The 26,635-nt window shown below is 42.6% G+C and overlaps 1 protein-coding gene and 1 long non-coding RNA gene across 3 annotated transcripts; one reads left to right on the forward strand and one right to left on the reverse strand.

Annotated features, from left to right (window-relative positions):
• The first annotated feature begins 753 nt into the window (after positions 1-753).
• Positions 754-26,635, forward strand: LOC5505633 (cytosolic carboxypeptidase 1). Of its 2 annotated transcripts, none has more exons than XM_048727615.1 (26): positions 754-975; positions 1,089-1,183; positions 2,598-2,734; positions 2,994-3,061; positions 4,326-4,389; positions 4,658-4,798; positions 5,814-5,945; positions 9,949-10,042; positions 10,905-10,942; positions 11,267-11,413; positions 11,728-11,802; positions 14,101-14,474; positions 15,160-15,581; positions 15,955-16,134; positions 16,506-16,605; positions 17,379-17,456; positions 17,803-17,881; positions 18,452-18,687; positions 18,793-18,943; positions 19,707-19,778; positions 20,731-20,839; positions 21,961-22,090; positions 23,680-23,877; positions 24,568-24,744; positions 25,515-25,669; positions 26,101-26,635. In XM_048727615.1, the coding sequence occupies exons 2-26, from the start codon at positions 1,155-1,157 to the stop codon at positions 26,189-26,191; spliced, it is 3,477 nt and encodes a 1,158-aa protein (XP_048583572.1). In that variant the 5' UTR covers positions 754-975; positions 1,089-1,154; the 3' UTR covers positions 26,192-26,635. The 2 variants fall into 2 exon arrangements, with proteins under 2 accessions (XP_048583572.1, XP_048583573.1); XM_048727616.1 differs by having other exon boundaries at positions 1,141-1,183.
• LOC116613489 lies at positions 6,985-10,659 on the reverse strand. Its single transcript, XR_004294172.2, has 2 exons — positions 10,346-10,659; positions 6,985-10,101 (listed from the first exon to the last, which is right to left on the reverse strand). It is a non-coding gene; the product is annotated as an uncharacterized LOC116613489 (long non-coding RNA).

Here is a 26,635-nt window from a genome sequence, read left to right on the forward strand (position 1 = left end):
TACATTTGATATTATTTGTATTGATAAGATGGTTGAAAAATATGTTTTTTGAGAAATCTTTGATAATATTTATGATGCATGCAGCCAGAAGTTGCAGATTAAAAAAGATGCAAAATAAAGAACAGCTTAGTATAACCAAGAGGGAGGGGTCCTTGAATGTATTTGAACACAGGTCCCCCAACCTAATGTGTTGTCTCATTCACTGTAAAAATATGGTGTGTTACTTCAATCGCTCAATATTGCCCCAAATGGATTGAAAGTTTACAGGGATTTAAATAACAAATCCACAAACTGGTTAGAAAAGTTTGAAGGTTTTTTATTAAATTTTTTTAATCCCAATTTTTTTTTTTTATTGTAATGCACCATATATTTACAGTGAATGAGATACTTAAATACAACACATTAGCTTGGGGGACCTGTGATTTGAGTCCTCTCTCTTTATGGACAAAAGAAGAACAAAAACTGACCCTTATTGTTGTCAAATGCCCTCAACCCCTCTCCCCCCCCCCCCCCCCCCCCAGCCAGAAATTGCAGATTAAAAAAAGATTAAAAAACAGCTTGGTATAAGCAAGAGGGAGGGGTCCTTGAATGCATTTGAGTCCTCTATTTTTGGACAAAAAAACAAAAACTGCCCCTCATTGTTTTCAAAAGCCCTCCCCCTCCCCCCCCCCCCCCCCACCCATCCCCCACGATTTCCTCCTTTGGCCCCTATTGCGAGCCCGTCATAGGAATCCAAACGCAGCGGTAGCACCCATGACGAGCCAATCAGAGCACGCCTTACAGTTGGTGTCAAAATCAAAATGGCGGAGCTTTGATATCCAACGATTACCGTTTACTTAGTGATGCAGAAATAATGCCTTGAATCAAGCTCTGAGCACCGCGCATGTTTACATATGTATTTAAGCATCTAGCATGGCTGCAGAAGAGAGTTATTAATCCAGATGAAGCCGAGTTTAAGCGCCTAAACCTCTAACAGTAAGTCGTTTATACGATTGTCTCACGCACTTCGGACTTGTCATGGTGTTTATTCTTGGTGAAACATAAGTTTTAAGAGCTTCTAATTTTCTTTTTCTCACTTGACGTGTTAGCCTGCAAATACAGCTGTCTGTAACGGAAGGTCTACACTTTTTTCATTCAAAGGAAAATAGAAAAAGATGAGCAAATCCAGTTCGAAGAGCCAAAGGTAAGAGAGTAAAAATTTGATTTGTTTGTTGCTGCAGTTACGATCCGAGATATCCCGAAAGTTCCTTAATCAATGAGGTAACTTAATTCGAGGGTTTTCAAGTTGTTACGGTCAATTTATTGTTTTTATTTAAATACCGTTATCCCCGCAAATGACTCTGTTTTATTGGTGATTCATCTACACAAGCCATTTGCTGTTCCAAAACATTCATGTTATCTGTATTTCGTGGCAAAACATTTCGACGATGTGAGATTTTAGATTAAATTCAGCTCAGTTTACCACTCTAAGCAGCTTATCTAATTTAGATGTAAACGATTTTAGAAATAGATTATTGTTTAGGAAATTACATACTTAGGTTTCCTACCACAAGCTGAGACATAAAGCAAAAGTCAGAACTCTTATTTTAGAAATTATTTGAAACAGAGGTTGAAATGCAAATGTTTAATCTCCAAACTCCCACAAAACCACAAAGCTTTTTAATATAATAACAATATGTTCTAGAAATTACTCCAATGAAAACTCTGTGATTCTTCCCAGTCAATCAATCATGTTTTCTTGTTGCAAAAGAAGCCATTTGACTGCACACAGGGGCCTAGTTGATTGGCTAAAGATGATTGAGTGACTATATAGAATTACAATTTGCTAGCTACAGTATATTTTTTGGAAATGTTTTTTAAGTACCTATCGAAAAGCCATTTAAATATAATATTTACTTTGTGTGTGACTTACACAAAATAAAAAAATGATCACAAAAAGCTTTTTTTTAAACACCAACAGCTTTTTGCTAGCATTATGGACATGCCATATTTACTGGAATAAGCGCCACCCTTGAAAAAGCACCTCCCAAAATTAAGCGCCAAAGGTCTCCTCCCCCAAATAAGTGCCACCCCCCCTGCCAGGTTTTATGTAACTGAGTAAAACGACTATCATAATGTAGTTCTAAGAAAGCATTGGAGCTCATGGGACAAGAGAGTATTTAATGGAGAAAGTTTAATTGAAAAAAACTGCTTCAAGTTGTAATAATGATATAGAGAAAAGAAACTGATGTAGTATAAAATTGATATTAAATGAATAAAAACACTTCAGCCTTTTGTTCGAAATTTGCCCTTTTAAATAAGCACCTCCCTCGAATAAGCACCTCCCTCGAATAAGCGCCTCCCCCAAATAAGCTCATGCCCCCCCCCAATATTTTCAATAGGAGCACACATTTGCTGATCATTTGGTCAAAGAAACAGAGTTGTCACTCACACCCTGTAAAAGTGATTCTTACAACTAGGAGATTTATTCATTTTAGAACTAGTTAATTATATTTTTACAACTAGTAAATCTTTTTTTAACCAAGATTGTTCGGGCTAGCCAAGCCTATATCTTTTTCTATGCCTTAATGTTGTTTTTGTGGCTCATTTCATTTCAGTGCCAGGATGGGAACGCTGCTTGAGCAGCTCCAAAAACTATGCATTGGTGTTACAGAAGCCAAAAATGAGCAAGAGAAAGATGTTGACCAACTGCGCTATGTCACTAATAAGATTCAGCAGCTTCTGTGTTCACAAGGTGAGTTTTTTTTTTGTATCTTTGCAGTTTTTTTTATAAAACTCATTTGAATAAGGTACTTTATTTGCTAGGCTATTACCTTTATTTAACGGACGTCATCATTGGAACATACCCTAATATGGAGGATTCGTTCTCTTACATCATGGTCTCTTGATTAAGTTTAATTATGGCAACTGATGATACTTTTGGGAGGCCATATCTCCTTAATAAATATTTGAGATATGCTTGAATTGTCAATTGCTATGCCTTTTTTCCATAGAGAAATGCAGAAAAGATATGATGACAAAGTATACTGATGGGTTGTCCACATTCCTTATTATTCTAGAGGTAAAATGCAGTTAGGGTGGATGAAACAACATCATATATAGCAGCTTTGATACTAATACATGGACATCAGATTATATTTATGATAGAAATTGCTGGATTTTTGAAATGTGCTTAGCACAGATTCATGGTTTTCCTTGGTGTTTTAATTTTACTTAGACAGGGCCTTCATAATCAGCTTACACTTAGGGCCCGGTCGCACTAGCAAGATCTTCAGGAGATGTCAGGGACATTTAGGTGGACAAGTTTGTCCCGTGACATCTACGTACTATCAGACATTCTTAAACTAAGGTCGCACTGGTTGCAACATCCGTGGATCACGAGCCCTAAAAATAACATTGTATGTCATTCATCTGCGTTTCCTTCACGCGCGGGAGATTCGAAGAGCAAATACTCTCTGCATGCTGCACGTCCGCATATTAAGTCATGAATAGAAAAAATCTGCTGCTTTTCGTTTGGATGTACCTATACATAGTTCTGAGGTAAGTCAGATGCATAGCTGTTACTGTTACTCAGTTAATTGCAAATGTAGTTGTCTATTATGCACCGAAGGGGAAGACATACATGTTTGGCTTAGAATTGACCGTTCCTCGCGCCGCCAGATTGTTGGAAATACAGGATTTTGGTAGGGATTCACCTCTAGCTTTAAAGGCGAAGTGAAGGTTGCTATTTGAGACCATTTACGTTTTTGTGTGAGTGACGTTTTTTGCGCGATAAGAATAAAAACAAACAGAGTTCCCCTGATATTATGTAGATGTCCTGCCCTGGGGCAGGACATCGGCTCCTTTAAGTTTTGTCCCGACCTGCGAATTTGTCGTGTTGCGTAAAAACATAAGTCGCACTTGGCTTCGTAACATGTCACGGACATGTGTGAGTGACGTTCTTTGCGCGATAAGAATAAAAACAAACAGAGTTCCCCTGATATTAGGTAGATGTCCTGCCCTGGGGCAGGACATCGCCTCCTTTAAGTTTTGTCCCGACCTGCGAATTTGTCGTTTTGCGTAAAAACATAGGTCACACTTGGCTTCGAAACATGTCACGGACATCTGTCAGTTTTTGAGCTTATCTAAACAGAGATGTCCTGAACATGTTGCTAGTGCGACCGGGCCCTTAGGCAAATTCCCTGATTAACATTAAAATGGACTTGGCACATGTTTACCTGTTTTGCCATTCATGTTATTAGTAAAAATCTTATTATTGAATTAATGTATTATTATACATAATTAAATATATTTGCTAACTTGGTTCATGTGTTTTCATTACCCAGGTATCAACAGATTATCAGCTCACCTTAAATATTCTAGGGGGAATTTCAGAGCTTTTAACATCAGGTGGGTCCAAGCAGGTCATGTTTCTGAGCTACATTATACAGTGCCAGTATTGTTTTGGGAATGAAAGCACTGTTTAGCTATTCTTTCTTCCCTTCTTTGCTTTACATTCTGCTTTGTGGCTGTTTAATTATTTTAATAATTAAAATATTAAAAAAAATACTACTTATTGTGTGTGTGTATTTTTTGCCACTTGTTTTGGTCAATTTAGTCGAATATCATATGTATATCATGCTTTGTTAGGTGAACGCATTATTAACACTTGTTACAGGAAAGCGAGCCTCTGCCCTGGCCTCAAAAGGTGCTGTTGACATTCTGCTCAAAGTGATTATCAGTGCCAGCAAGGAGACGCCCATATGTGAGGAGGTTATACTCCTCTGCCATACTATCCTCACCAAGATAGGAGCCAAAGGTATGCTCACACTGTACTGTAAAGATATTGTCATAGGACCCAAAGGTATGCTCACACTATACTGTAAAGATATTGTCATAGGACCCAAAGGTATGCTTCACACTGTACTGTAAAGATATTGTCATAGGACCCAAAGGTATGCTTCACACTGTACTGTAAAGATATTTTCATAGGAGCCAAAGGTATGCTCACACTATACTGTAAAGATATTGTCATAGGACCCAAAGGTATGCTCACACTGTACTGTAAAGATATTGTCACAAGTAAATGCATGGCTAAACAATGGTACATCTAGAGACAAAAATACCATCTTGTTTTTAAAGAGGACTTAAAGTGGTGAATGACATTCCACTTGTTTCCAATTTCGTTCCTACAGTCTATGGATGTTTATGAGAGAGGACAATGATTCAAATAACCATGGGCTTTGCAAACAAGATTGGAAACAATCACCTAGTGCATGGTGTGCCCAGCATTTTAATACCAAACAAACCAGGCTAAATTATGATAATAAAACTGCAAAATCCTCTCTAATGTGTCTTGTTTTGCGACGAACTCTACATGCTTGCTTTTAAGTTACCTTGCTTAATCTGAATAGCTACCATATGGCAGACGAACAGACTCAGCCTAAACATGCCTGGTTAATACAAGTAACAGAGCATGGCAGATACCCTGCTCTTGCTTGAAGTGATCCATGTTGTGAAATGCCGTGAACTCATTTGATTCATCCTTGAAGAACAGAAACAGACATCCCAGTTGGAAATAAAAGTCTACACCTATTTCAAATAAGGTTGCACTGGAGAACCCATGTGTCATAAAGTACATGTTACATAAAAATGTAAACAAGAATTCTATTAGCGTTTGAAACTTGGGTTTGAATTTTTTACGCTTATTTGCTTACTTGGTACCCATAAAGCCCTGCAAGTTATAATACACAGATTCTCCAAGTGCAACTTTATTGAAATAGGTGTATCTGTTCTAAAACTTTCTGTACACAATTTTTTTTTAATTTTTTTAGATCGTAAATTCTGTGTCAAGGCAAGAATATCAGGGGCTCTACAAGTCACCATGAACATGATCCGCAACAACACCACAAACTTCCGTATTCTGCAGACGACACTTCCTGTGTTGAAGCAATACTCTGCCAATGGTAACCCATTGATATCATTCATACTTATAGAACAGTACTTTGCCAACGGTAACCTATTGATATCATTCATACTATAGAACAGTACTTTGCCAACGGTAACCCATTGATATCATTCATACTATAGAACAGTACTTTGCCAACGGTAACCCATTGAGATCATTCATACCTCATAGAACAGTACTCTCTCTGTAAATGGTAACCCAATAAAAGATCATTTATACCATAGAACAGTGCTTGGCAAACGGTAACCCATTGAGATCATTCATACCATAGAACAGTACTCTGCCAACGGTAACCCATTGAGATAATTCATACTATAGAACAGTACTCTGTAAATGGTAACCCATTGAGATCATTCATACAATAGAACAGTACTCTGTAAACGGTAACCCATTGAGATCATTCATACCATAGAACAGTACTCTGCCAACGGTAACCCATTGAGATCATTCATACTATAGAACAGTACTCTGTAAATGGTAACCCATTGATATCATTCATACTATAGAACAGTACTCTGTAAACGGTAACCCATTGAGATCATTTATACAATAGAACAGTACTCTGTAAACGGTAACCCATTGAGATCATTCATACCATAGAACAGTACTCTGTAAATGGTAACCCATTGAGATCATTCATACCATAGAACAGTACTCTGTAAACGGTAACCCATTGAGATCATTCATACCATAGAACAGTACTCTGTAAATGGTAACCCATTGAGATCATTTATACCATAGAACAGTACTCTGTAAACGGTAACCCATTGAGATCATTCATACCATAGAACAGTACTCTGTAAATGGTAACCCATTGAGATCATTCATACCATAGAACAGTACTCTGTAAATGGTAACCCATTGAGATCATTCATACCATAGAACAGTATTCTGTAAATGGTAACCCATTGAGATCATTCATACCATAGAACAGTATTCTGTAAATGGTAACCCATTGAGATCATTCATACCATAGAACAGTTCTCTGTAAATGGTAACCCATTGAGATCATTCATACCATAGAACAGTACTCTGTAAATGGTAACCCATTGAGATCATTTATTACATAGAAAAGTACTTGGCAAACAGTAACCCATTGAGATCATTCATACCATAGAACAGTACTCTCCCAACGGTAACCCATTGAGATCATTCATACCATAGAACAGTAATTGGTAAACGGTAACCCATTGAGACCATTCATACCATAGAACTTGTGCGATTCAGCAACTTGCTACATCAGTTTTGCTCCCACACAGTTAACACACTCTAACCCACGCACACATGCACCCATAGTTGACACCTACAGACCACACCCATAGATGACACCTACTGATGACACCACACAACACCTCCTATGGACACCCGCGAAGTACACCCACAGACCACACCCATAGATGACACCTACAGACCACACCCATAGATGACACCCACTAACGACACCACACAACACCTCCTAATGACACCTGTGAAGTACACCCACAGACCACACCCATAGATGACACCCACTGATGACACCACACAACACCCACTAATGACATCCGCGAAGTACACCTACAGACCACACCCATAGATGACACCCACTAACGACACCACACAACACCCAATGACACCCGCGAAGTACACCCACAGACAACACCCATAGATGACACCCACTGATGACACCACACAACACCCACTAATGACACCCGTGAAGTACACCCACAGACCACACCCATAGATGACACCCACATACGACACCACACAACACCCACTAATGACACCTGTGAAGTACACCCACAGACCACACCCATAGATGACACCCACTAACGACACCACACAACACCCCCTAATGACATCCGCGAAGTACACCTACAGACCACACCCATAGATGACACCCACTAACGACACCACACAACACCCACTAATGACACCCGTAAAGTACATGTACAGACCACACCCATAAATGACACCCACTAACGACACCACACAACACCCCCTAATGACACCCGTAAAGTACACGTACAGACCACACCCATAGATGACACCCACTAACGACACCACACAACACCCCCTAATGACACCCGTAAAGTACACGTACAGACCACACCCATAGATGACACCCACTGATGACACCACACAACACCCCCTAATGACACCCGTGAAGTACACCTACAGACCACACCCATAGATAACACCCACTGATAACACCACACAACACCTCCTAATGACGCCTGTAAAGTACACCTACAGACCACACCAATAGATGACACCCACTGATGACACCACACAACACCCACTAATGACACCCGTGAAGTACACCCACAGACCACACCCATAGATGACACCCACTGATGACACCACACAACACCCACTAATGACACCTGTGAAGTACACCCACAGACCACACCCATAGATGACACCCACTAACGACACCACACAACACCCACTAATGACACCCGCGAAGTACACCTACAGACCACACCCATAGATGACACCCATTAACGACACCACACAACACCTCCTAATGACACCCGCGAAGTACACCCACAGACAACACCCATAGATGACACCCATTAATGACACCACACAACATCCCCTAATGACACCCGTGAAGTACACCCACAGACCACACCTATAGATGACACCCACTGATGACACCACACAACACCCCCTAATGACACCCGTGAAGTACACCCACAGACAACACCCATAGATGACACCCATTAATGACACCACACAACACCCAATAATGACACCCGCGAAGTACACCCACAGACAACACCCATAGATGACACCCACTGATGACACCACACAACACCCACTAATGACACCCGCGAAGTACACCCACAGACAACACCCATAGATGACACCCATTAATGACACCACACAACACCTCCTAATGACACCCGTGAAGTACACCCACAGACAACACCCATAGATGACACCCACATACGACACCACACAACACCCCCTAATGACACCCGTGAAGTACACCCACAGACAACACCCATAGATGACACCATGTAACACCCCCTCAATAAAGGACGGACCATTTGATTTATTACGGGGAGGTAACGATTTTTTTTATGCTGGATATATGTGCCTTTACCCAAGTATAGCTTGTTCGAGATATTTTTCTCTAGATCTCCCCTGTACATTTTACCTAAGTAAAGCTTGTTCAAGATTTTTTTCTCTAGATTTCCCCTGGGCATTTTACCCAAGTATAGCTTGTTTGAGATTTTTTTTTTCTAAAGATCTTTGCTTACTCAATCTTTTTTTCGAGGATTAGCTCTGAGTGGAATTGAACGACGAACAAACGTTTTCCGTGTTTACAATTTACAAGTATTGATTTATCAAAGTAAGGGCTGATTGTCATCTCCCTGGAAAAAGTTATGAAAAATAATTATTACACTCTGTAATTCTATGGAATTACGAAGATGTCGCTGATAACCCGTTTGTTAAATTATATAATTTCTTTAGATTTCATTGTGAACTGACCTTCAGGTCAACAACAGTCATAAATACTCTTCGTGTTTGTCGTCATGAAGTGTGTTAATTCACTTTTACTGCTCCTTGAAAGTGCCCCTACAAACTCACACTCCTAAAGACCATGTGTTTGTGCTTAATTACTCTCTTCGTCAAACGCAAACATCGTAAAGATCTCCTACAGATTTGCGATCGGGCTTATCCGATCCCTAGAAAAACTGGCACTCCAGACAATCAGCGCAAGATACTAGACGCGTCCTGCCAACTGTGATCCGATCAAAAAAATCCGGGCAATACCCTCTGCCCCACAGCTCCCTATAAACTAAACCCACGCCATGAATCCCGCAGAAGCCTCTCTCTTTCTAGTCGTATCCCGTGCACATCAGTTTGGCCTGGTTGTAATCAACATGGTCATTTCAGCGCCGACGCATTCGCGCGATCTCTCATTATGGTACATTACGGTATATTTTGATCGAGTGATAGTCGCGGCCGATTGCGAGGCGTATCTCATCCTTAATCATAACTCTTTTCAGCCGTGAACTGCACTATTCTCGGCAAAGCAGGAGCTGTCGGTGTTCTTTTTAAAATCGTCTCTGCTTGTGGCCACAAACGCGTCACTTGTCTCAAGTAAGTACTGATGAAATCTCTTGCAAGTAGCCTGCGTAGCAAGCGTTTATGTTGGTTTTCTGCGAAAATATAAAGCGAGCGAAAATCATTATCCTCTCCCCATATTTACAAGAATTCTTTTCCAAGAACCTTACCCCGAAATGCGCATAATTTGTATTCTATTTGATTACTGCTGAATTGTTAAGAAAAACGAATGTTTGAAATTTAATTGTAAAACAATAATGGGGTATTTCCAAGCTGCTTCCAATAGCGCTTGTATAAACGTGACTGATAAGGCTTTTGCGATGTTTTATCTAACGATACCTTATGTTTCTTTTGTGTTCTTTGGCCAGGGAATAATGTTATATCAGCAGCGGGTCTTGGCGGAGGGCTGCAATCCCTCTTCTGAGACAAAAGAAACATACTGTAAAAAGGCGCCTTCCCGTATTTAGACCAACCCCTTTTAGAAAAATCCCTGGATCCTCCCTCTATAAACGTATGAACATGGACCCACGATCTAAGGATATGTTTCTCAAACATAGTAAAATATATGTTCTACTGTTGACACTGTTAGGTAAACAGTACAAGGCAAACCACATATGGCAGACACAAAAACGTAGGAAGGAACTCCTAGCCTGTTGTGTTTCTAAGTTTCTCCGTGTTATCGCCCCCATCCGGGTCAAGCACACTTGACCTTATCTCGTTTATCCCCGTATCGATCACTTTGTCTGTACTATTTTCTCACAGATACTAATCATATGAAATCCGACAAGGGTGAGAAAATGGTCTAGGCTAGGGTTTTAGGTTTCTATTTGTGTTATAAGACTATTTGCCGCCAAAATCCATCCATTTTTTTTTTTACTAACCATTGTGTTGTTCCAAGGTTGGTACTCGATGTTACATCCGCTTTGGTAAAATCTAGTAAGTACTTGTTTTTATAGCTCTCTTGGCTGTCCGTAGAGCAAAGAACTGGAAATGTTGAGTTTATCATCCACCCGATTGTCCGTCTTTTCAGTTGTCCCCCCAATTTGCTTTCACCTTTTCTCTGTTCTATATGTATGCATGTTTTACTCTGCGTTTCTGCATGTCTGTCTTTTCATCTCTCTTCCCTTTCCTCAAAGCTCCCAGATTTTCCATGTTCCCTTCTCCCATCTAGTTGTCATTTAAGGTTCCAGTCTCTACTCGCCTCCAATCGTTTAAGTTCCCAGAATTCGCATTTTTACTTCCCTCGTCACAATTCCACAGAGACTAGCGCAAGCAAGGCAGTCAACTATGGCGCAGTGCCTGTGCTTCTACAGATGTTCTCTGATTGGCAGAGGACAGACCATCATAATCGTCAGACAGGCGTGCGAAAGGCCATCTTAGGAGTACTTAAGAGCATCACCATGACCAGTAAGAATCAATCAATCAATTAATCATTCATTCAATCACTCAGTCGACCAATCAGTCAGTCGATCAATCAATCGGTAAATTATTCAATCTATCAGCAATAGATTGAATCAATCGATCAATCAATCAGTCAATCAATCTATCTCTCAGTCATCCAATCGATAAACCAGTTCAGCAGTCAGTCAATCTATCAATAGGCCAAGCAGTCAAGCGACCAACCAGTTATTCCATTTAGACAGTTAAATAATAATCCTCGTTTAACAAGAACAACAAAACTTCTAACTGAGAAGAGCTTATTACTTACTCTTTGTCATCAGAATCCGGCAAGAAGTCGTTTATCCAGGCTGACGGAATCAAGGTTCTCTACTCATTGTCGCTCGAGTGTCTGGAATGTAAGAGCCTGCACAACCTCAATCAGGCACAATAACAATCAGCATTACATGCACACCGTAACCTGTAATACTAACACGTCTTACGCACCGTTGTGCGTAACGTGCCCTGCACACCGTAACCTGTAATGCTAATGCATGTCTTACGTAACGTTCCGTGCGTAACGTGCCCTGCACGTGTAATGCTAACACGTCTTACGCACCGTACTGTGCGTAACGTGCCCTGCACACCGTAACCTGTAATACTAACACGTCTTACGCACCGTTGTGCGTAACGTGCCCTGCACACCGTAACCTGTAATACTAATGCATGTCTTACGTAACGTTCCGTGCGTAACGTGCCCTGCACGTGTAATGCTAACACGTCTTACGCACCGTACTGTGCGTAACGTGCCTTGCACACCGTAACGTGTAATGCTAATGCAGGTCGTGCGTAACGTACTGCGCGTTACATGCCCTGCACGTGTAATGCTAACACGTCTTACGCACCGTACTGTGCGTAACGTGCCCTGCACACTGTAACCTGTAATAATAACGCATGTGTTACATAACGTTCCGTGCGTAACGTGCCCTGCACACTGTAACGTGTAATAATAACGCATGTGTTACGTAACGTTCCGTGCGTAACGTGCCCTGCACACTGTAACGTGTAATAATAACGCATGTCTTACGTAACGTTCCGTGCGTAACGTGCCCTGCACACTGTAACGTGTAATAATAACGCATGTCTTACGCAACGCTCCGTGCGTAACGTGCCCTGCACACTTTAACGTGTAATGCTAAAGCATGTTTGCGTACCGTACCTTGCGTACCGTACCGTGTACACTGTAACGTGTAATGGTAACGCTTGCCTTACGTATCGTACGGTGCGTAACATGCAATGCAAACTGTAACTTGTAATGCTAACGCATGTCATTCTTGCCGTGCCTTGCATATCGCACATTGTTTATACCCTGTGCCGTGCTATGTGTTTCGCGCACAGCGTGTTGTGCATGCACAGAGTGTCGTATAGCGGGTCTTGCATAGCGTGTCATGCATGCATAGCGTGTCGTGTAGCGTGTCTTACATAGCGTGTTGTGCATGCATAGAGTGTCGGTAGCGTGTCTTGCATAGCGTGTCGCGCATGCATAGCGTGTCCTGTAGCTTGTCTTGCATAGCGTGTCGTGCATGCATAGCGTGTCATGTAGCGTGTCTTGCAAAGCGTGTCATACATGCATATTGTCGTGTAGCGTGTCTTGCATAGCGTGTTATACATGCATAAAGTGCCGTGTAGCGTGTCTTGTATAGCGTGTCTTGCAAAGCGTGTCCTGTAGCGAGTCTTGTATAGCGTGTCGTGCATGCATAGTATCGTGTAGCGTGTCCTGCATAGCGTGTCATGCATGCAAAGAGTGTCGTGTAGCATGTCTTGCATAGCGTGTCGTGCATGCATAGTGTCGTGTAGCGTGTCTTGCATAGCGTGTCATACATGCATAGCGTGTCGTGTAGCGTGTCTTGCATAGCGTGTCGTGTAGCGTGTCTTGCATAGCGTGTCATACATGCATAGAGTGTCGTGTAGCGTGTCTTGCATAGCGTGTCCTGTAGCGTGTCATGTAGCGTGTCTTGTATAGCGTGTCGTGCATGCATAGTGTCGTGTAGCGTGTCCTGCATAGCGTGTCGTGCATGCAAAGAGTGTCGTGTAGCATGTCTTACATAGCGTGTCGTGCATGCATAGAGTGTCGTGTAGCGCGTCTTGCATAGGGTGTCGTGTAGCGTGTCGTGCATAGCGTGTCATACATGCATAGCGTGTCCTGTAGCGTGTCTTGCAAAGCGTGTCCTGTAGCGTGTCTTGTATAGCGTGTCGTGCATGCATAGAGTGTCGTGTAGCGTGTCGTGCATGCAAAGAGTGTCGTGTAGCATGTCTTGCATAGCGTGTCGTGCATGCATAGAGTGTCGTGTAGCGTGTCTTACATAGCGTGTCGTGTAGCGTGTCTTGCATAGCGTGTCATACATGCATAGCGTGTCATACATGCATAGCAGGTCGTGTAGCGTGTCTTGCATAGCGTGTCCTGTAGCGTGTCTTGAATAGCGTGTTGTACATGCATAGAGTTTTGTGTAGCGTGTCTTGCATAGAGGGTCATGCTCGTATAGAGTATCGTGTAGCGTGTCATGTACACCCTGTCTTGCATCACGTGTTGTGCAATACGTGCTGTGAAATGGTGTGGTGCATAATGTTTACCGTGTCGTGAGCGCCATACCAGACCATAGCGTGCGTTTACCATAAGATATGCAGAGCTTTTAAAGCGCACTTGTATCTTTTCACAGCTCGTGAACTCGATAGCATTAACAACATCAGCAGCCAGATCCTACGCCGCTGCTTCCCCAAGAACAAACTCCCCATCACCACCCTCTCCTCGCCTCTAGCCTTCCCCCTCCTAAATCTCGATAGCGCAACCTTGTCATCCAAGGGGGAGCAGGAGCAGGTTGGCGAGGAAAGTGGGGAAGGTGAGTCCTCAGACGTGGAGTCAGAGGAGGATGTGAGCGGCTCTAACAGTCAGGAGGATCAAGAGGCTGAATCTGACTCTGCCGCTAGGTGCGGAGAGGGTGTGGCTGAGGAGAAGGCGGAGGAGAGGCGACCGAGGCCCAGAAACGACTTGCAGATGTACGAGCAGTTTTTTCCTGAGCAGCTGGAGTTCCAGGTAAGACAAGTCACGTACAGTCCCTCTCTAAGGCGGACACTTAAGGTACAGTAAATACAAGTCTTAAAGTCGAGATGAAAGAAAAGCTCTATATGTAGCTCAACCCCGACCAAGAACACCCACTTGTTAAAAACAGTTTTCAAAGTACAAATAAAAACAGAGAGAAGCTCATTAAACGTCCCCACATTACTACTCAGGTTTAGTCTGGCTACTTTTGAAAAACCTCCGCCCCTTGCAAATCGGAAGCCCATTAAACGTCCAACGTTACGATTTAGGTTGAGTCTGGCTATTTCTGAGGGACCTCCTCCCCTTGCAAATCGGAAGCTCATTAAACACCCCCACATTACTACTCAGGTTTAGTCTGGCTATTTTTGAGGGACTTCCTCCCCTTGCAAATCGGAAGCTCATTAAACGTCCAACGTTGATTTAGGTTGAGTCCGACTATTTCTGAGGGACCTCCTCCCCTTGCAAATCGGAAGCTCATTAAACGTCCAACGTTACGATTTAGGTTTAGTCTGACTATTTCTGAGAGCCCCCTCCTCTTGCAAACAGAAAGCTCATTAACCACCCCCACACTACTACTCAGGTTTAGTCTGGCTACTTTTGAGGGACCTCCTCCCCTTGCAAACCGGAAGCCAATTAACCTGCTTTTCTTTAACCTGCTTTTTATTAACCTGCTTGTCAGGTTGAGTCTGACGATTCTCTCGAGGAGGACGTACCATTACTACCAATCGTGATCCCTACCGCGACAGAGGATCCGCTTAGCCCTATGTCCAGCTTCTGCGGCCTGCACACCGCCAACGCCGACACTAACAAGACCTCGGTCACAAAACTTCCTGATGTGCATAGTCCTCACTTCAATTCGGTGGCCAGTCCGCCAAATCCAGCCTCCCTCAACCCCAGTCCAACGCAGACCACAGGCTCGCCGACCTCTCAGGAGTCGACGAGGCTTGAGAGGAGAACAAGCGAGGATGGCGCGGGATCTGGGACTGAGTTCCGCGTGTACAGCGTGCTCCCGATCGTCAAGAGACCGGCGCCAGATTTGTACGGTCACTACCCCCCTGGGGAGGCAGAACCCCTTGGTCAAAGGAAGGCTGGGTTACAAAGGTTAGCTTTTATGTCTAAAGGCCGACTCCCGTACCAAATTCTGAGATGAACCCAGCTATCCATATGCTCTTGACGAGGGAATAATGTTTTCGTTTTGGTATTAAAGACTCTCGGATTTTGAAAATGATCATTTATTTCTCCCTCCCCCCCCCCCCCCCCACCAATACAATAATTGTATTGTGTCGCGATATTCACTCATTCTTTTTCCCCACCAATACTATAATTGTTTTGTGTCGCGATATTGACTCATTCCTTTTCCCCAACAATACTATAATTGTATTGTGTCGCGATATTCACTCATTCTTTTTCCCCCACCAATACTATAATTGAATTCCGTCGCGATATCCACTCATTCTTTTTTCTCAACCTATAGGACAATGGTATTTCGCGACATTGACCGGCTGATCCAAGCCCATAAGGTTGTTGACAGGGTTGTGTTTGACCTCGATGCGCTCATACGCCAAGAGAGCACCGCAAACAGCACAGGCAACCAAATGAATGCGGACAAACCTGCGACAGAACTTCGCAAAGGAAGTAACTCAAGCTCATCAAGGTATACTGTCGTGATCGTGTGATAGGTCGTAACTGGTTCTCTGATTAGTTGAAAGCCTCCCATTGAGCAACACAGAATGTCCATCAACCACTCCTATGTTATTTTTGAAAATACAACGGTTTGTTCGCAAAGAAAATTCAAAATAACAATCTACAAATAAAGTCTGATACGTTATTGATGATATTTCAATGAAATTTATCTCTGGTACTCGCTTGAATTAGCCGAAAGAAATGGATGCTTTGTGAAAATGGGGTATTGTGCAGGAGCAGAAAATGGCGACGTGATTTGCCTTCTTTAACGAATCAGAGCTAAAGGTTACGATACGTTAATATTGATGTTAGTGACAAGAGTTCTATATTCTCTTTATTCAGTGCGTCTGATTCTGATAGAATGTCGAGTAGCGATGACGGCAGCAAGGCCTTGCGATTCGAATCCAGATTTGAGTCGGGTAACTTGCGTAAAGCCATTCAGGTAAGCTCTTTCAGGAACATGACCTTTGACCAGCATGTCACTTGATAGGTCCAAACAAATCGCATGACATGTACCAATAAGTCACGTGCAGGACCTAACAAGTCACGTGCAGGACCTAACAAGTCACGTGCAGGACCTTACAAGTCACGTGCAGGACCTTACAAGTCACGTGCAGGACCTTACAAGTCGAGTGCAGGACCTAACAAGTCACGTGCAGCACCTTACAAGTCACGTGCAGCACCTTACAAGTCACGTGCAGGACCTTACAAGTCACGTGCAGGACCTAACAAGTAACATGACATGACAAGTCACATGATACGACCCAATAATGTTACGTGACATCACCTAACAAGTCGCTTGACACGACCTAACAAGTCACACGACCCAAGTCACATGATTTGACCTAAACTATTCACTGTGAATAGTTGCCTTTTTGAGGGGGAGCCCTCCTATGAGACTTTGTTTTGGGTTGGTGTCCATCATTCGGGTGAAATTCGAAGCCTGCGTTCGTTAGGTTAAAGATCGTATTGCGAAGATGCACGAAGATGCTCCGACCATGCCATGTGCTTTTGCTTCGTTTGGTAGTACAAAGAACGTCGACGATGCCTAAGACAAAGTCTTGAAGACGGCAATCCTGAATACACTGCTCCATGATTGCATTGACAAATGTGTGGCGATAAGCAGAACGTGTTTAATGTAGCCGTTACTAGAATAACAATAAACGTTGTTCTTCCCCCATGCGGTCCTTCAGTGCCTAGTTTCCTTTCTTGCAGGTTCGCGAATACGAGTATGATCTTATCTTGAATCCGGATATCAACTGCCGCCACCATCACCAATGGTTCTACTTCGAGGTAATCACACCTTTCCTAAATACCACAAACGCTCTGTATCCATCCCCGGAACCGAGAGCATGGGGCCTAATATTGCACGTATATTATGTAGTCCATCATGCTTTGCGAGCGCGTTTGTATTTCCCATCATGCCTTGCGAGCTTGCATATCATGCCTTGTAGGATTCCTCTTTTTTGCCTTCCTGTTAAAATAACCTGCCAGAGCCCTTGTCTAGTAGTAGAGTATTAGCATATTAGGCAATGTTATCTTGGTTGGGAAAACCTCATCACAAAAGTGCAGGTAAAGCGAGTTGTTGCCTAGTTTTTGCATATTTCTCCCATGAATTTTGAAACTGAACTGATTCTAGGTGAGTAACATGGAGGCGGATGTACCGTACAGGTTCAACATCATCAATTGTGAAAAGATTAACAGTCAGTTCAACTTCGGTAAGTTTTATTTTCGCGATTACTAGTTTTCCTTCTCGTACCACAGTTTGTGCCCTCTGATTGGTCACATTCACAATTTGAATATTCTTCTTACCACATTTTGCGCCCTCTGATTGATCACATTCACAATTTGAATATTCCTCTTACCACATTTTGCGCCCTCTGATTGGTCACATTCACAATTTTAATATTCCTCGCACCACATTTTGCGCCCTCTGATTGGTCACATTCACAATTTTAATATTTCTCGTACCACTGTTTGTGCCCTCTGATTGGTCACATTCACAATTTGAATATTCCTCTTACCACATTTTGCGCCCTCTGATTGGTCACATTCACACTTTGGATATTTCTCGTACCACAGTTTGTGCCCTCTGATTGGTCAGTATTATCCTAATTTTTTTGCTCAACTTTGCAGTTTTTACGGATAAACTAACGGGGGAAAAAAACATCCTAAAACATAGCTTCATCTTTTGCTTTCGGTAAAAACACCAAGGAGATTGTGAATAAGCCGATGCAAATGGATAGCAAAATGGCGTCTAACAGAGCCACGTGGTTTCTATATCCCAGGTATGCAGCCCGTCCTATACAGCATGCAAGAGGCGGTCGTAGAGGGGCGTCCCTGCTGGGCCCGCACGGGCGCTAACGTCTGTTACTATCGCAACTACTTCTCACGCAGCCAGGACTTGGGTGGAGGCCAGAAGAGTAAAACTTACTTCACGGCAACCTTCACCGTTACTTTCCCACATGCCGATGATGTCTGTTATTTAGCCTACCACTACCCCTACACTTATTCTATGCTACAGGTCTGTCTGTCTGTCTGTCTTCTTATCCATTTACATGTTTGCCTGTCGACCAGCGCTACTTTATTTTTATTTGTTGAACAACCTACTTGTTTTCTCCATGAATAGGAACATCTAGCGAATATTGAGTCGTCCATCGATTCTGATGTATATTATCGCCGATCCACATTATGCCACTCGTTGGCTGGCAACGCATGTGACGTCATAACCATCACGTCCAATCCGCGACACCGAGATGCTTACACATTAGATTCATTCAGTAAGTCAAGTTATCATCATCTTTAACATCGAAATAACTACCACCATCATAACATCATCACCATCACGATAACTACCACAATTACCATCATCATCATCACCATCGCAATCACGATAACTACCATAATTGCCATCAACATCATCATCATCATCATCATCACGATAACTACCATCGTCATCATCGTTATCCCTACGGGATCGTCATTTAAAGTTTTGAAAAAATAATCGTGCAAATGTCAAATTCTCAGATCCGTATAATTATTTGTACTGACATGACGGAAAAACATGACGTGACGCGTCAAATAAGCCCATTTCACATCGAATAAGGCGGGGAATTTCTCTAAGTACTTAGTAACTTATAGCAAACAAAATGTGCGACTTTTTTTTAATTGATGCGACTATTTGTAAAGCGTCATTGAAATTTAAGCTTTTCGTCCCTGAGCTGATACACAGGGCAATGATGATCAAGGAAAAATTTTCTTTAAAAAGCCAAAATCTGGTTATGTGCACTTCGGCCTCGCGTTATTTGTTTTTTTGAAAATCAGTCCGTAATACAAGGAACCTATAGCCATTGTAAGAAATTGTGTCCTCTCTCTATCTGGAATTGCGCGTTTTCCAGGTTTTTCCGTCGTAGGGGCCGCTTCGCCTCAACTGCTGACCATTATCTCATTTATTGTGCAGTCCAGTATCTTCATTCACTAACATAATGTACAATCACGCAACAACAAATAGCAGTATTTTCACGCTAAGTTTATTTATTTCAGGGAGCAGACCGTATGTATTCCTGTCTGCCCGAGTGCACCCTGGAGAGAGTAACGCCAGCTGGGTAATGAAAGGTAACGTCATAATAGTTTCCCTTTGTGACGGGCTGAACAGGCTGGGCTCTCCGGTTTGTTTTCTTGTTCAGGATCCCAGAGGCGCAAAAATAAAAATCAATTATATGCTCGCCACAGGTATCCCGAAACCCCCAAAACAGGACCTTCCAAACTAAATCACAGGAGAGGCGTCTAGCAGGCTACATTATAGGCTAGAAGTACGGAAGTCTATTCATAGTAAACACTAGCGTATGAGAACCTAGGACCTACAGGCTAAAATTTGGCATTTACCGCGCTCTTTTTTTAAGAACCTAATCAGCCTGGTGGCGAAGAATAGGGTCTCATTTCAAAGACACGAAAATGGTTTGTCAAAATTAATTTACGGTTGATAACAAGAAAAAAAAATATTTTTTTATATAAATGTTTGGTGCATTGTGTACTTGTGTATGTACCCAAAGATCGGAGTGGATCTTTGGTGGACCAATCACTATCTATACTCCTAGCTCTGACCATTTTTTGAAGATAATTAAAGCCGCATTGTCACCAGTTTACTTCCGGTCGATTACGTATCAATCTCCGGTGATTTTTAATGGAGAACGCGAAAAATATTTCAAAATATTGAAAGCAGTGTGTTTATTGGAAGTTTCTTTGAGGATGTGATTGATAATTTAGAGCGGATGGCCTGTTTAATATCTCGGATTTTAACAGATTTTTTTGTCTTTTAACGGTTGAGGTTTCCGTCGGACCTCCGGAAGTAAACTGGTGACAATGCGGCTTTAACCTAAGAGTCTTGGCCCGCGAAATGTGGGGCCGGGGGGTAGGGGGCTTTAGCCCCTCCTACATGATAAATTTTCCCAAACATTCTAGTTCAACCCCCTTTCATCGTGATACAATTTCACTTCTCAGCCCACTCTTAAAACATACGCTGGCCCCTGAGAGTTTGTAAAATATGTAACAATCTGAGTTCTTACAGGCGTTTTGGAATTCCTGCTGAGTGCCTTCTACACGGCCAAGCACCTCCGTGATAGGTTTATCTTTAAAATCGTCCCAATGCTGAATCCGGATGGAGTCATTAACGGAAAGTAAGAACACAATGACTGCGTTACTAAGAACACAATGAATGCGTTACTAAGAACACAATGACTGCGTTACTAAACAACACAATGACTGCGTTACTAAGAACACAATGACTGCGTTACTAAGAACACAATGACTGCGTTACTAAGAACACAATGACTGCGTTACTAAGAACACAATGACTGCGTTACTAAGAACACAATGACTGCGTTAGTAAGAACACAATGACTGCGTTACTAAGAACACATTGACTGCGTTACTAAAGAACATAATGACTGCGTTACTAAGAACACAATGACTGCGTTACTAAGAACACAATGACTGCGTTACTAAGAACACAATGACTGCGTTACTAAGAACACAATGACTGCGTTACTAAGAACACAATGACTGCGTTACTAAGAACACAATGACTGCGTTACTAAAACACAATGACTGCGTTACTAAGAACACAATGACTGCGTTATTAAAAATACAATGACTGCGTTACTAAAGAACATAATGACTGCGTTACTAAGAACACAATGACTGCGTTACTAAAAACACAATGACTGCGTTACTAAGAACACAATGACTGCGTTACTAAGAACACAATGACTGCGTTACTAAGAACATAATGACTGCGTTACTGAGAACACAATGACTGCGTTACTAAAGAACACAATGACTGCGTTACTCGTTAAGCTCAAACGAAACACCGCCTGCTACGCCATGCTTACCCGATAATGTTTTGAGCTCAGTGCAACAAAATATAGTTGTTTCTTTGCTGATGGCGTTCACATTAAAGTAGTGCTTTGTTTTGTCTCCCGGTAATAAATAGAATTTTGTACTGGGGAATGGTGCATTACCTGGTACCAAAACGTTTTTCGACCTCCCTTTTGTAGGCATTGCTTCTTATCTTGAATATATTACCAAGCTCTATTTTGAGTTTTCTGTTGTAGCCATCTCTGCTTATCTTTACTTTGATATCAAGACCTACTTTGACTTCTCTTATGAAACCATGTCTGCTTGTTTGGACTTTGTTATCGATATTGACTTGCAAATGCAGCCATTTCTGCGTGTTTTGATTTGTAACCATCGCTGCTTATCTTTACTTAAATATAAAGACTTGACTTTTCTTTTCTAGTCACCGCTGCTCGTTATCAGGGGATGATTTAAACAGAAAGTGGATCAACCCAAGTATATTGCTCCACCCCACCATCTACCACACCAAGGGACTACTGCAATACATGCAGGCTACCGATAGAACGCCACTGGTAAGGATAAACCTAACTTATCACGGCAACAAAAATAATGCTAATGATTATTGAGATGTCGCTGGTGACAATGACGACGACAGAGACGACGACGACGACGACGATGACAGCGGTGGCGACCACGACGATGGTGATGTAGATTTTGGTGATGTCGCTGGTAGCATCATACACTTGATGACGTATTCCCTCTAGGGAAACACCAGGCGAGGAAAACATGAAGTTTCGAGGGAAACAAAATTGGGTTTTTCAGAGTGTTTCCCGAATGTTTACCTGCAAACATATGTATCTCTTCCCTGCTAGCAGAGGCCTCTTTTCTCTGTATTTCGCTGGGCTGGAGTTCGCGAGGAAAAGATACCTCTGCCATAGGTCGCAAGTTCGTTTGATCAAACCGCCGTCCACGGTCGTGGAAGAGATCCAGAGCGCATGCTCCGTTCATTAATTACTGGCCACTATTTGAGCCCACAATGACTAGGGCATGCATGAAACGTATATCCGCTGCGGGATAATAAGCCCGCATTCGAAACGGCGTCCTCCGTAGAAATATCACGCGACGAATTATAAAAGAAGCCATTCAATGCCTTATCTTCATTCAGAATTTTCTCTCTTTTGACTAACGAGTCAATCTTCCGTTTACAAGTTTTGCATATTCTTCTGGGAATAGCTGATCTAAGTTTACCAAAAAGTTTTGTAACATTTTCTTCGAATCCAACTGTGCGATATTTACATTGAAGAAACTCGCCTGCCCAGATGTCTTGAAATTAATCCCACAAACAAGACAAAACTCGTCTTTGCTGCTTTTGTTGTTCAATCTTTTTAGTGACGTTTTAGGTGATTGAAATTGAACAGTTGTTTTCTTTTTTCGAAGAGGAGAACTAACCGGAGTTTGATTCATGATTTCCGACTAAACCCATGCAAAGCATATTGACAGCTTTCGCGCGATGGTACGGGTTTTGGCACGTCGGTCGCTTATTAACGCTCACGCATGCGCAACAGAAACAGTTTCGACCCATGGCAGAGGTATCTTTTCCTCGCGAACTCCAGCCCAGCGAAATACAGAGAAAAGAGGCCTCTGCTAGCAGGGAAATGTATCTCCTTTCGTGGACGAAATTCGCATGACGAATCTGTCTAGCCGTCAAACACTTTTGTTGACCTGAATTTCTAAATACTGGGTAGACTGGACGTACGCTTTGTGGACTCATCTACTGCATCCAAATGCGTACAAACCAGTTTTCAGTGACTAAAATATCATTTGTTACCATGACACAAGGTCATGTGTACGACATGAAAGTCATCGACCAGCAGAGGCCGCTTCAGTGACGGATGACTCCTTTTTGAAATCATGTCTTGTATGAAATATCAAAATATCAAGCAGTATCAAGCATAATTCCGGTTCCTATACCCCTATCCCCTACCTACCTACTCCTTCCTTCCCCCCCCCCTTTGATATTTTTTATCCGCGTATGCTCTCCTTATTTCTACCGTTAAACTAGAGACCTCTGTTCGCGAGGAACAGATGGTGACATGATTGTGATCTTGAGCATGAAGACTTTGACCATAGCTAAGTGTAATTTATCTTTATCATCCTGTAGGTTTACTGTGATTTCCATGGTCACTCCCGCAAGAAGAACGTCTTTATGTACGGTTGTAGTACCCTTGCCACAATAGCTGCCGCTTCTCCTAGCTCCTCCGCGGACCTTGAAGTGGCCGCGCCCACGCCTGCCACCCCGGCACCGAACATTCCTGCTTCCGCCGATCCCAACGAAACAGTGGAAGATGTGGGATACAGGGTAAAGCGAAGCTCACAATATTGCTACTTATTGCATACCTACCTATACCACGTTCGCCTCTCATAACTGTCGTCCAGGTTCGAATCTGGGCTTTGGCTTGGGATTTTTCGAGTTCATGCTTTATGCCTTTATTCGAGTTTTTCTCACAAGTGAGTTGATTTTTTTTCTCCTGTCGTTCCCTGTCTTCTTGGATAAGGATACTAAACCAGAGGTCTCGATTCTTAAGACTGCACTACACTTACTTGAATCGAAGGGACGTAAAAGAACCACTGGGGACTCAATAAAACCTCTTGCAGAAACCACCCCCAGTGACAGTGTTTACTAACAAAACAAACAAGTTTTCTTGCAAATATTCCATTGCGTTTTACATGTCATAATAACAAAGGAGTCACTGAGATACGGTCTTTAACTGCGTGAGCTCGTGATAACTGATCGTTTCGTTCCGTGATAACCTTGGCAATGGGCCATTCCAGCAATAAGCTTGCGCGCGCATTACAATTGGAAACAACCTCAACTACCAGAATGCAGCGCGCGCCTTTTCAAGCTTGCATCAAACGAAGCGCGTGGTACATGACGGTAGTTGAGGTGGTTTTCCATCTCAAGTGCATGCTTATAGCTGGAATGGTCTAGTGACTGTGTATGACTGTTTATAGTGTATGACGTAACTGATCTATGCAACTTGATTTTTAGACATTGCCGCGAGTTCTTCACAATATTGCGCCTGCATTCTCTTTGGGCAGCTGCAGCTTTGTTGTGGAGCCGTCTAAAGAGTCGACCGCGCGAGTAGTGGTCTGGCGCGAGTTAGGTGTCGTGCGCAGCTACACCATGGAAAGCACTTACAGCGGTTGTGACCAGGGGCCTTATAAGGTAGGTGCTAGCGGTTGTGACCATGGGCCTTATAAGGTAGGTGCTACTGGCTGTGACCAGGGTCCTTATAAGGTAGATGCTAGTGGATGTAACCAGGTACATATGAACATGTAAGAATAATTAAAAGCAATCAACAGATTTCAGAATTTTGCTCCTCTCAGAGGAAGTCCTGCATGCTCCTGCTTTCTCAACAAAATGTGCATACATTAGTTACAACATTAGGGGCATAGGCGCCGAAGAGCCTAACTAACTGATTAATACATAGTTGCTGTCGTGGTATCCATACCTGGTATTTCAACACTTACTTCCGCCCATGCTTGATCTAGTTGTTGCTGCTCACGATACCCTTTACATGAGCATTTATTCCAAACATGGTCGATGTAGTTGTAGTTGTGGCTTCCTCTAGCTGCTGTCGTGGTATCCATAACTTGTGATTCAACACTTACTTCCGTCCATGCTTAATCTAGTTGTTGCTGCTCACATTACCCTTTCATCAGCATTTATTCCAAACATGGTCAATGTAGTTGTGGCTTCCTCTAGCTGCTGTCGTGGTATCCATAACTTGTAATTCAACACTTAATTCCGTCCATGCTTAATCTAGTTGTTGCTGCTCACATTACCCTTTCATCAGCATTTATTCCAAACATGGTCGATGTAGTTGTAGTTGTGGCTTCCCCTGCCTTGCATTGCATTACCTTCTGGAGTCATCAGAGCCTCACTGTATTTATGGACTCTATGGCACCGTGCCTTAATGATTCTCTTGCCCACAGGGTTACCATCTCGGTACGAGGGAGCTGGAAGAGATGGGCCGGTTCTTCTGCGCGGGATTGCTGCGTATTGGAAGACCGTATGTCCGGCGTGACGCCCCCAGTCGCGCGCCCTCCAGCGAGAGCAACAATGAGTACGGCGACTCCTCAGAGGGATGGTAAGCTAGACATACATGCACGCACACGCGTGTTATTACGCGAAGGCATCCTCGCGCGCTGAGGAGCATGGCAACTTCTCAGAGGGATGGTAAGCTAGACATACACGTGAGTTCTCAAAGGAATGGTAAGCTAGACACGTACGCACACGTGTGTTATCATACGTACGCATCCTCGCGTGAGTACGAGCATGGGAACCTTTCAGAGGGATGGCAAGCCAGACATAAACGTGAGTTCTCAAAGGAATGGTAAGCTAGACACACGTACGTACACGCGTGTTATCATACGTACGCATCCTCGCGTGAGGACAAGCATTGCAACTTCTCAGAGGGATGGTAAGTCAGACATAAATGCACGCGCACGCGATGATGACGAGGAAAATGATTCTTAAGAAAGGTTGTCATGTTATTTCATACCATCTCCTCTTTTCTAGGATCCGGACGAGCGAATTGTTCGTGCCAATCGCCTTACAACCGAACGATTATGGGGACGACGTTACTGAAGAAAGTAACGCAAGAGAGTAACAGCGCAATCAACTGTTATATACCAGAGCAGAATAATTCCTAAGGCGTGACCAATAATGACACGCAAGAGACTCTAAACTTCGAGATGGCAACTCTCAGTGACAGGGAAATGGGGCGTGACAACGAAATCCACAGGACATTAGATTGTTAGAAATACTCTTTGGAAATTTATCAACGTTTTAACAATTTGGTGGAGGGCAAGCCGAGTCAATTCTTAGCTAAATGACTAAATATAGCAATCGTTGAAAATGCATTTTTAATTTTTTTATTTTACATACTTCCATAGAAACTGTAGACAATTTTTAGACAAATATATCATGGAGATAACTGTAAAACATGATCCAAATATAGTTAATGGGATTTAATGGGATGATTCCAGATATGCATATGTATTTGAAATTCTATAAAATGTCATATTTCTAAATTAAATTCTGTCCGAATAAA

Source organism: Nematostella vectensis, chromosome 5, assembly GCF_932526225.1.
Source record: "Nematostella vectensis chromosome 5, jaNemVect1.1, whole genome shotgun sequence".
In the NCBI taxonomy this organism is placed as follows: Eukaryota; Metazoa; Cnidaria; class Anthozoa; order Actiniaria; family Edwardsiidae; genus Nematostella; species Nematostella vectensis.